Source organism: Chiloscyllium plagiosum, chromosome 9 (assembly GCF_004010195.1).
Source record: "Chiloscyllium plagiosum isolate BGI_BamShark_2017 chromosome 9, ASM401019v2, whole genome shotgun sequence".
Classification (NCBI taxonomy): Eukaryota; Metazoa; Chordata; class Chondrichthyes; order Orectolobiformes; family Hemiscylliidae; genus Chiloscyllium; species Chiloscyllium plagiosum.
Window position 1 is genome coordinate 69739125 of NC_057718.1, and position 12344 is coordinate 69751468.

General features: G+C 41.9%; 1 protein-coding gene across 1 annotated transcript in view; it reads right to left on the reverse strand.

Moving 5' to 3' along the window:
* fndc1 (fibronectin type III domain containing 1) overlaps positions 1-12089 on the reverse strand; it is a 355166-nt gene extending 343077 nt beyond the window's left edge. The window contains exon 1 of the mRNA XM_043696167.1: positions 11839-12089. Coding sequence (XP_043552102.1) covers positions 11839-11902 — 64 coding nt within the window. The 5' untranslated portion in view covers positions 11903-12089. The remainder of the gene's footprint in view (positions 1-11838) is intronic.
* Between the last annotated feature and the right edge of the window lie 255 nt (positions 12090-12344).

Sequence of the window (12344 nt, forward strand, 5' to 3'; positions counted from 1 at the left end):
GATATGAGCCAAGTGCTGGCAAATGGGACTAGATTGGGTTGGGATATCTGGTCGGCGTGAACAGGTTGGACCGAAGGGTCTGTTTCCGTGCTGTACATCTCGATGACTGACTCTAAATAGAGTCAGAAGTGGGAAGTATGGTAAAAAGGCAACTTTAATACATCATTACTTAACTGTGTGTCATATTTGTAGCAAAATAAACTAATTAATAGCACACATACAAGTCGATGGGTATGAACTTATGGCCATTTCGCAAACATGGTAACAAGGAGATCAAAGCTGGGAACTAAATCTTCAGGGGTACATTATCTCTGAAAGGGTAGGAAGGAAAGGATGTCTGGATAGCTTAATTAGTGAGAGTTAAAATAAGTTCAGCAGCAAGAAATTATTTTGAATTATAAGATGTACTTTCCACATGGATGGAGGTTAAGAAATTACAAAGGAGTGATGATAATGGGAGGATTTGACTTGATTTATTGTTATTACAATTGCCTAAGTATCATGAAAAGCTTTGATTTAGGTGCAGTATAGGGAGGTCACAACATACAAGGATATACAGATCATAGGGTGTTTCGACAAAGCGAGGCATACAAGGTTATGGCTGCACTGGAGTTGCACAAAAGCAAGATAAAATTTAGAATTGAAATTAGAGACGTCCATTAAGCAGTCTGATAACAGCGGGCAAGATAATGTTCTTGAGCCTGTTGCCACCTGAGTTTAAGCTTCGGGATCTTCTGCCTGGTGGAAGAGGTTGGAAGAGAGTATAAAATTAAAGTGGGAGGGGTCTTTGGCTGCCTTTCCACAGCAATGAAAAGTGTAGATGGAGTCCAGGTTAACTTGCGTGATGATCTAGGATGTGATCACACCTTTCTGTGGTTTCTTATGTTCCTGAGCAGAGCAGTTGTTGTACCAAGTAGTGATGTACCCAGATAGAATGTTTTCTATAGTGCATCTATAAAGGTTAGTGAGGGTCCTTATGGACATGCTGAATTTCCTAAGCCTCCTGAGGAAGAAGAGGCATTGGTGTGCCTTCTTGACTGTCACATCCACACGGGAGGACCAGAGCAGAATGTTTGTTGGTGACCATCACTCCCAAGGACTTGACCCTTGACCCTCTCCGTCTCCGCTCCACTGATGCAGATGGGGGTGTGTTCTCCTTTCTTCCTGAAGTCATTGATCAATTCTTTAATTTTGCTGACACTATGGGAGAGATTGTTATCTTTATACCACAACATCAAGCATTCTATCTCCTTGTATTATGACTTGTCATTGTTTGATATTCAGCCTACAGAGGTGGAGTTGTCTGCACACTTTGATGGCTTGTAACAAAATTTGGCCACACAGTCATGAATGCACAGCAGGGGATGGATCTTTGTGGGGCAATGGTTTTGAGGATTATTGCGGAGGAGATGCTGTTGTCTATCTTCACTGATTGCCATCCATGGCTCAGGAAGCTGAGGATCCAGTTGCAGAGAGCAGAGCTGAGACATAGGTGTCTGAGTTTGGAGATTAGTTTGGTTTGACTTATAGCTTGGTGAAGGCAGAACTGCAGTTGATAAGTAGAAGCTTGATGTAGGTATCCTTACTATCCAGATGCTCCAGGCTTGAGTTGATGTGAGCCATGACTAATCTCTCTGAAGTATTTCATAATTATGGAGGTCAGAGCCACTGGGCAGTAATTGTTGTGGCATGTTACATGTGTTGTCTTTGGTACTGGAATGATGGTGGTCTTCTTGAAGCAGGTGGGGACTTCAGATTGTAGCAAGGAGAGGTTAAAGATGTCAGCCAATACTGTTGCTAGTTTGTCCACGCAGGATCTGAGTGCATGGCTGACTCAAACGAGGTTCCCAGTCATTTTCCTCAGGTTCACTCGTAAGCCAATCAGTTGTCTATAGCAGTGATTGAAGGAACAAGTACATCCAGAGCTGTCAGAGCCGAGACACCATTCCACTGGAATTCTGCTCGAATTGAGCACACCAGGGAAGGATGTGTTTTTGTCTCCTATTTTGTCATGCTTAATTTTGTATATTATTTTGTGTAGGCCTTGCCACATGTAGTTAGTTTGGGCCTTTAACTTAATCCGGTAATACCTCTTGGCATCTCTAATGGCTGTGCAGAGGTCATGTCTCTATTTCCTGTAAAGTTCTGAATTATCCAACACGAATGTCACTTGCATGGTCTTCAGGAGGCAATGGATTCTGAGACATCGACTCTCCTGCTCCTCAGTTGCTGCCTGACCTGCTGTGCTTTTCCAGCGCCACACTTTTTGATCTCAGCATCTGCAGTCCTCACTTCCTCCCAATGGATTTCCCAGTTCTTCCAAGGTCTCCAGTTGGGAAACATGTGGATTGACTTCTCTTGGCATGGAGTCCTGTATACACTTGCTAATGAAGTCTGTGATGGTGGTGGAGTACTCGTCGAGGTCATCAGCTGAATTCCTGAATATGGTCCAGTCCACTGATTCCAAGCAGTTACTGAGAATCTCTTCTGCTGCCTCAAACTGGCATCATATTACTTTCTGTACTGGGTCTTCCTGTTTCAACCTCTGCTTGTAGGCTGGGAGGAGGAACACAGTGTTCTGATCTGATTTTCTAAAGTGTGGACGGGATATGAATCAGTAGGCATCTTTGGTTGTGCAGCAATGGTCAAAGGATGATCGACCCCCTGGTATGGCAGGAGACGTGTTGATGGCATTTTGGTAGCACTCTCTTGAAGTTGGCCTGGTTGAAGTCACCAGCCACTATGAATAAGGCCTTGGAGAATTTAGTCTCCAGTGCACTAGTAACGGTGCAAGTTTCATCCAGAGCATTCTTCACTTCACCTTCGGTAATATGTAGACTGCTGTCAGGGTGGCGGGGGGTAAACTTACGTGGCAGATAGCAGGGATGACGTTTCACTAAGATATTCTAGGTCTGGGAAGCAGGAACTCGCGAGTTGTGTCTGAGCACCTGGCAGTGTTGATTAGGAGGCAGACTCTAATGCCCCTTGCCTTACCCGAAGACACTGCAGTCCATGTGATGTCTGGAGAAACCTTCAGCTTGCAAGGCACAGTCAGGTGTAGAAGGAGTGAGCCATATCTCTCCTAGCAGAGTGCGCAGCAGTCTCGCAGATTTGGATGTGGGTTTGCTCGCTGAGCTGGAAGGTTCATTTCCAGACATTTTGTTACCCTACTAGGTAACAACTTCAGTGGGCCTCAGATGAAGCAATGCTGAAAATTCTTGCTTTCTATTTGTTTGGGTTGGCGATGTCACTTCCTGTGGTGACATCACTTCCAGTTCTCTTTCTCAGGGGTGGTAGATGGGGTCTAACACGGTTGGAATGCCATGCTTCTAGGAATTCTCGTGCGTGTCTTTGTTTGGCTTATCCTAGAATGGGTGTGTTGTCCCAGTCGAAGTGGTGTCCTTCCTCATTCGTAAGTGAGGATACTAGTGAGAGGGTCATGTCTTTTTGTGGCTAGTTGGTGTTCATGTATCCTGGTGGCTAGTTTTCTGCCTGTTTGTCCAATGTAGTGTTTGTTACGGTCCTTGCACAGTATTTTGTAAATGATGTTAGTTTTGCTCATTGTCTGTATAGGATCCTTCAAGTTCATTAGCTGCTGTTTTAGTGTGTTGGTGGGTTTATGGGCTACCATGATGCCAAGGGGTCTGAGTAGTCTGGCAGTTATCAGACCAGATGCATTTAAAAGGCATCTGGATGGGTACATGAATAGGAAGGGTTTAGAGGGATATCAGCCAAGCACTGGCAAATGGGACTAGATTAATTTAGGCTATCTGGCCAGCACGGATGAGTCAGACTAAAGGGTCTGTTTCCATGATGTACATCTGTGATTCTATGGCCCTTAGCCTTGTATGCTTTGGCAACACAAGAGGACATCTAAATATTTCTGAAACGTGGTGAGATCTACCTCTACCACTCTTATAGGCAATGAGTTGTAGATTCCCACAAGCCTCTGGGTTAAATTGTTTTTCCTCATATCCTCTGACTCCCCTAGCCCTTACCTTTAATCTCTGCCCTGATCATGGATCCTGCCAAAGGAAAAGGTTTTTTCCTCTCTTCCCTCTATATGCCCATTCTCTTCTACATCTCGATTATGCCCCCCCCCCCCCCTCCCCCCCTCATTTTCCTCTGTTCTCAGGAAAATAGTCCTATCTATCCAATCCCTTTCATAACTAAAGCTCCCTAGCCCAGGCAACATCCTGGCAAATCTCCTCTGGACCATCTCCAGTGTAATCACATCCCTCCTTTAATGTGGATTCCAGAATTGCACAGAACACTCTAGCTGTGGTCTAACCAATGTTTTATACAGTTCCAGCATAACCTCCCTAGTCTTTAACTCTATGCCTCAGATAATAAAGGCAAGTTGGTTGTGGTTCAGCAGTAACGTCTCTAGTCCCAGATTCAAAGCAAAAGAGAAAATGCTGGAAAATCTCAGCAGGTCTGGCAGCATCTGTAAAGAGAGAAAAGAGCTGATGTTTCAAGTCTAACTGACCCTTTGTCAAAGCTTTTGTCCCAGATTCAAATTCCATCTGCTCCAGACATGTGTAATAACATTTCTAAACAGGTGAATTCATAAACAAACTCCCATATGCCGCCTTACTCACTTTATCTACCAGTCTCACTACCTTAAGGGACTGTTAACATGCACAACAAGGTCCTACCCATGCATCAGGTATTCAACTACCTTGTTTGTCCTGTCCAAGTGCATCTTCTCACATTTACAGAATATTGAACATTACAGTGCAGTATAGGCCCTTTATGTTGCAGCGACCTATGGAACCAATTTCGGTTTCATCCATATGTCTATCCAATGACAATTTAAATGCCCTTGAAGTTTGCAAGTCTACTACTGTTGCAGGCAGGGTGTTCTACTCCCCTACTACTGAATAAAGAAACTACCTCTGACATCTGTCCTATATCTATCATCCCTCAATTTAAAGCCATGTCCTCTTGTACTAGCCATCACCATTCAAGGAAAAAGGCTCTCACTGTCCACCCTATCTAACTCTGTGATTACTCCATGTATCTCAAATAAGTTACCTCTCAACCTTCTTCGCTTCAATGAAAACAGCCTCAAGTCCCTCAGACCTTCCTCATTAGATCTTCCCTCCATATCAGATGATAACCTGGTAAATCTCTTCTGAACCCTTTCCATAATTTATCTGGATTGAATTTGATTTTCCATTGATCAGTCCATCTGACCAGCTGGTCAATATTCTCCTGTAATCTAAGGCTACCCTCCTCATTTACCACCATACTGTTTACCACTCAACTAATCTTTGAGTCATCTACAAACCAACTGACTAACCTCCTTACATTCAAATTTAAATCATTTATATATAAACAAAAGCAGCACGGGTCCCAACACTGACCCTTACAATACCCCAATGGGCACAGGCTTCCACCTCAAAAAAGCCCTCTGCTTCCTGCCAGTCACCCAAATTTCCTTTGATCCCACAGAGTCTTATCTTTGCTATCAGTCTTCCCTGCAGGACCCTAGCAAAAGCTTTGCTGAAGTCCAAGTTGACTAAGTTGAATGCATTGCCCTCATCTACAAACCTGAAATATTCAGTCAAGTTGGTCAGACACTACCTCCTTTCAACAAAAATGATGCCGACTGTTGATAATTAATGCCTGCTTCTCCAAATGCAAGCTAATTCTGTCCCTCAGATTTGCTTCCAATAGTTTCCCACCACAGTGATAAAACTAACTGGTTTATCCCATGTTTCCTTAGAGTCAGTCATACAACATGGAAACAGACCCTTTGGTCCAACCAGTCCATGCTGAATATAATCCCAAACTAAACTAGTCCCACCTACCTGCTTCTGGCCCATATCCCTCCAAACTTTCCCATTCATGTACTTATCCAAATGCCTTTTATAATTATATATCCACATCCACCACTTCATCTGGAAGTTCATTCCACGCACGAACCACCCTCTGTGTAAAACTTTTGCCCCTCATGTCTTTTTTGTTTTACAACTCTCTCCTCTCGCCCCTAGTCTTGAAATCTCCCATCCTCAGGAAAAGACAACTACCACTAGCTCGGTACCTCTCACTATGTATGAAACTTCTGTCCAGCCTTTCTTTATAACTTAAACCTTTCATACCTCTTCTGAACCCCCTCTGGCTTAACAATATCCTTTCTGTAACTGGGCAACCAGAACTGGACACTATTCCATAAGAGACCTCACCAATGTCTTGGGCAATCTCAACATGACTCCCCAACTCCTATAGTCAAAGGACTGAGCAATGAAGGCATTCTTCAGTCCTCTGGAATCTTTCCTGTAACTAGACAGCAATCAAAATTATTGCCAGCATTTCTGATTAGTCCTTCCTTGCCTCGCACAACAGCCTGGTAAACATATCATACCAAGAGATTTATCTCATTTAACCCTACCTACCCTCTCAGAACATCTGCTAAGCTAATTTCTTTAATTATTACCTAGTTCTTTGACCAGATTGCAACACCCACATCATTGCTCTTAAGTGAATGCCAACACAAAAGATTCACAGACCCTTACCTATGTCCTCCAGCTCCACGCACAAATTATCATTTTAAAAAGCAGACTTGCCCTAGTTTATAACTTTGATTTCAGGCCTATTCTTGTCCTTTCCCACAACTACCTGGAATCTAAAGGAATTATGGTCACTGTCTGCAAAATGTTCTCCCACCGCTATTTCAACTACTTGCCTCGTTCGTTACATAAAATTAAGTCCAGGACAGCCCCCTCTCTTATAAGGCCTTTAATATACGGCTTTTAAAAGCTCTCCTGGATGCACTTTAAGAATTCTGTTTACTAAAAATCTTTAATACTATTATTATCACAGTTAATGGAGAGGAAGTTGAAATCCCTCCCTATAACTACCCCATTATAACAAAGAACAAAAGAGAAGTACAGCACAAGAACAGGCCCTTTGGCCCTCCAAGCCTGTGCCAATCATCATATCCTAACTAAACTAAAAAAAACCTTCTGCCCTTATTCAGACTGTATCCCTCTATTCCCTCCCTATTCATGTAACCATCCAGATGTCTCTCAAATGTTGCCAATGTGCCTGTTTTCACCACCTCATCTGGCAGCGTATTCCACGCTCTGTGGAAAAACGTCCCTCGCCCATCTCCCTTATACTTTCCCCTTCTCACCTTGAACTTGTGCCCCCTTGTAATTGAAACTTCAAACCTGAGGAAAAAGCCTCTGACTATCCACCCTATTTATGCCTCTCATAATTTTGTAGATCTCTATCAGGGCTCCTCTCAGCCACAGTCTTTCCAGTGAAAACAGTCCTAGACTTTTCAACCTTTCTTCATAGCCAATACCCTTTCTCTGCACTCTCCTGAAGCTTCTATGCCCTTCTAGTAGGGTGGTGACCAAAACTGCACACAATACTCCAAATGCGGCCAAACTAGTGTTTTACATAGCTACAACACAGTTCGCCAACTCTTCTATTCCATGCCCCGGCCAATGAAGGCAAGCATGCCATAATGTCCTCTTAATCATCTTGTCCATCTGTGTTGCCACTTTTAGGGAACTGTGGACCTGCACGCCCAGATCTGTCTGTGTGTTAATGTTCCTGCCATTTACTGTATAATTCACAACTAAACTTTATCCTCCAAAATGCATTTCCTCACTTTTATCTGTATTAAATTCTATCTGCTCTTTCTGTGCACAAGTCACCTATCTATATCTTGTTGTATCCTTTCACAATCATTCGCACTATCAACAACTCTACCAACCTTCATGTTACCTGCAAATTTACTAATCCACCATCCATATCTTCCTCCAAATAATTTAAATATACTGCAAACAGATGACCTAGGATTGATCTCTGTGGAACACTATTAGCTATGGGTCTCCATTCTGAAAAATACCCTTCCAACTCTACCCTCTGTCTTCAACAACCAAACCAGTTTTGTATCCACCTAGCCAGCCTACTCCAAATCCCATGTGATTTCGGTTTTTGTATCAATCTGCCACGTTAGACTTTGTTAAATGCTTAAAACTCCATATAAACTACATCCACAGCCCTTCCCTCAATTATCTTTGTCAACTCTTCAAAAAATTCAATCAGATTGATGAGACAAGACCTATTACTATTAGACTGCTCTGAAATTTGCATACATATCTGATCTTCCATTTCTTTCCGGCAGTTAGGAGGCCAATAGTACACTCCAAGTACAGCCAGCTTCACTGAGCCAGATGCATCCCTAGGCTTTCCCTGAGCTTCAACCTTGCTTTATTTTATGAATTAAATTTGGCAAAGGGACTTTTCAACTTCCTCTCAATTGGCTGCGCAGAATCATGGAGACTTTTTTCTAACCTCTTGCAGCTTCTCCAGCACAAAGCCAGCAATTTCCCATTTTCTCAACTTTCCATAATTTCTTCTGAGTTCTGACTTCTACTTTTAACTGCTAATTCCTAGACACAAGAAACTTTGCACCACATGAGGCGGTCATTTGGCCTTTGTGCCCATCTGGTCACAAGCATGACTACACTGATCCAAATACTAAAAGACTTTCTGATTCAACCTCCCGTTCAGGCAGTGACTTCAGATTCTCACCAACCTCAGTGAAATAAAATTCTCCTCCACTCTCCTCTTGGTCTTCAACTTCATCTTTAATCTATGCTCTCTAGGTATTGACCTCTCAACTAATGTAATGTAATGTGAAGAAGGGCTTATGCCCGAAACGTCGACTCTCCTGTTCCCTGCATGCTGCCTGACCTGCTGCGCTTTTCCAGCAACACATTTCCAGCTCTGATCTCCAGCATCTGCAGACCTCACTTTCTCCTAATGTAAAGGAAATGCCTTACTGTTGGGACCCTCAATCTTATAAACTTGTCTGATGCCTCTCAAACTTAGCCGCTCCAAAGAAAACAAGTCCAGCTTATCCAATCTTTCCTCTTAGCTCAGACCTTGCAGCATCCTAGCAATTTTCTTCTGCACCCTCTCTAGTGTAATCATGTCCTTGCTATGATGTGGTAACCAGAACTTTATACAGTACTCCAGTTACATCTAACCAGGACTTGAACCCTGGCTTCTGACCCAAAGGTAGGGACACTACTACCATGCCACAAGACTCTAAAGTTATAGCCATTATTTTGTACAGTCCCAGCATACAGCTATCCACCTCAGTAATTACCAACTTACTAATTTTTATGTCATCCATGAACTTCTTGCTGATACCACGAACATTTAAATCCAAATCATGAACATGCACCGCAAAGAGCAAGGGACACAGCAGCAAACACTGTGGAATCCTACTGGAACCAGACTTCCATCCACAGAAACATTCCTCTACCATCTCTGCTTCCTGCCTCAGCAAATTTGGATCCAAATGTGCAACTCTGCCTCAGTTCCCATGGGCTTTTACTTTCTTGCCCAATCTAGCAATGTCATAAAAACTATTGATGAAGTCTATGTAGACTACATCAATTACATTACCCTCATCAACACTCAAATATCTTCTCAAAACATTCAAAAAAGGTTTTTCAACACATTCTCTTAACAAATCCATGCTAACTATTCCCGATTAATCAGTATGTCACATGTTGAAAGAACAGTGCCCCACGTACCTCCAAATAAGCCTGTTGGACTACAATCTGGTGTTGTGTGATTTTTAACTTTCAATTCTGAAACACAGAATACCATTCTAATAACTTGCCTATCACTGAGGCTCCACTGACTGGCCTTCTCCATCCTGAAATTGTTCTAACAGAAGACAGCCATCCAAACTGCTTGTCCAACAATATCAGCAATCCAAAAATGAAATCTGCCTTCCCCTTCTCTCAAACATATTTCATTTGCTGAGAAGTCTTGTGACATATCCTGAAATGATTGAAAAAGTCAGACAAATCTCATTTGAGAGCCCTTATGGTGCAGTGGCAGGACCCTACCTTTGAGCAATGTATAACATCTCTGAACAGGCTGATTAGAAAATATGTACAAATGTGCTTTTATTTTCTTTTAAATGTTAATGAACAGACATACATTTATATTATTTTTCATTTTTCTTTAGGAAAATTGTCCATCTTTCAGAATCTAATTAACATACTGAAACGGGCTGATTTAGCCCTGGGAATAATCATCAAGCTTAAATTCCAACTCTTTCCAAAATAGCATGAACACACTGACTGCTTTAGTAGAATAACTGGCCAAAAGAGTCATGGAAAATAGTACTATTATTCTACTGAACGGGTAAGTTATGTTTCATGCTTCACAGAGGATAAAGTTGCGGAACTCTATGTTGGCCACTGAGTACATTCTATTGGTCAGTTTCCATCATTCTACCAATGATAACTTACAATGAAACAGTGGCACCTGTTACTGCAGCAGGATTAACGTATTTATTCTCAAATTCACAGGATTTTTTTTTGCGTCTCCGCTGCCCCCAAAAGAATAACAAACACACACATATTCTAATAACTGCCAAATATCATCCAAACTGCCCTGCTTGACACAGGAGCTAGTGAAGACTTCAGTAGCTTCCCAATAAGGCACGGTATGTTGGAATGTCTTTTTAAAAAATCATTTAAAGTTTTTGTGATTACACAAAATAAAACTAAACTTCTATAAAACGATAGTCTGAATATAACAAAATATTTATCAGGAACTCGTACACAATACATAAATCACAATAAGTTTATATCAAGAAGGTTTAAATAACTCGAAAACAAATCTCACATTCAATAAATTCAAAAAATGGATTCAAAGTCTGTCTGTCGGTATGGAATAGACATAGGTATGTGGACTGGTATCACGGATTGGAAAGTTTACATTAAACGCCATGAGCTGGTGTCGATAAAACATGGAGCTGGAGAAGCACAGTAGCTCAGACAGCATCCCGCTCCGCTGAAGCTGTTTAACCTGCTGTGCTTCTATAGCACCACATTTTATCGACTCTGACTTCCAGCAGCTGCGGTCCTTAATATCGCCAAACTATGTGCCGGTGACTCCTCTTAACGCTCAGCTAGGATTCTTGCACTAAATTTAAAACTAAATCGCTGCTAGAAATTTACAGACGATAATAATTTGGATGCCAACGGACCCAGCAACATTATATTAAAATCGTAAAACAAAATTGGCTTTGGCTCTGCTCGTCACAGTCACTCGAACTAAACTGAACTAAAAGAAATGCAGAGTTCCACAATGACTGAAGACGGAAAACTGAATCGAAAGAATTTCCAGCAAATTTCCAGACGTTTTCAATATCACTTGCCAAATGCAGGACTGCCCGAGCACCGCTCATCCGAAGACGTTTTAGAATGAAACGAAAAACCTGAGAATTGCAGACTAGCATGGTGGGCGGCCGGGTGATTGAAGAAATTAATTTAAAAAAACCTTGAGACAAAATGTTTCTCAGAATGACATTTAAAACTATTGTCAACTTATGCGGCTTTAAAAACGGTTTTAATGTGGCAAATACTCTGCTTTGATTACAAGTTCAAAGTTAATCCGAAATTGATTTTTTTTAAATGATTAAAACTCTCGGAATTACAGAGGCTAAAGTAGTGCTAGTGGCAAGACAACAATTTAAACCAAAAGAAGTCCGCTCAGCACACCACACTTAAACTGATGTCAACTGTTGTGACTACTTTGCGTTAAAACTCGGCCCGTGAGGAGAAAATGCCTCTGACTAATCAATCACTGTCTGAAAATATCATTGAATTTTTAAAAAGCGGGGTACAACTCAAATTATTGCCCAATGAACCATATAACGTTCGTTAAAAATTAACAGAAAATGTTGTTCTTCCCGCTCATAGCTGTTTGGAAAATTAAATTACGCCTTTAAACTTTTTTTCTTAAACTCAATAGTATAAACAGAATGCCCAGCCTTCTCCCTACCTCTTTGAGGTTCGACAACAAGAAGAATGATCATAAATGTGAAACAACTTGCCGCTGCGAACATATTTAGGTTTCTGTGCCGAAAGCAACAACTAATCCGGACTGCGTCTGCCACACTCTCTGCTCACAACCAACAGACGGTCTCAGGTAACCAAAGGAAGACTATCCACACGCACACACTTCAATAACCTCTCCGCTTCACAGGTCCCAGTCATCCAAAAGCCACTATCTCCCCCTTCCGGCTGACAGTGTAAACACCACGTCTCTTAATTCCACCCCCCGCCCCCAATCCTATCGATCAAATGTAATTATCCCGAAACCATAAAGATTCTTATAATGGACTTAATATGGAAGAAATAGGAGTTCTGTAATTCATAGGTACTAAAGCGAGAGTCGATTGAAGGGGGACAGTTTCCACGTAGAGGTCACTTCTGTGAGAAGGGAACTGATGGATTGCTCACACAGCATACCTGTATAATATAAGGTTTATTTTCATACGTATCAAA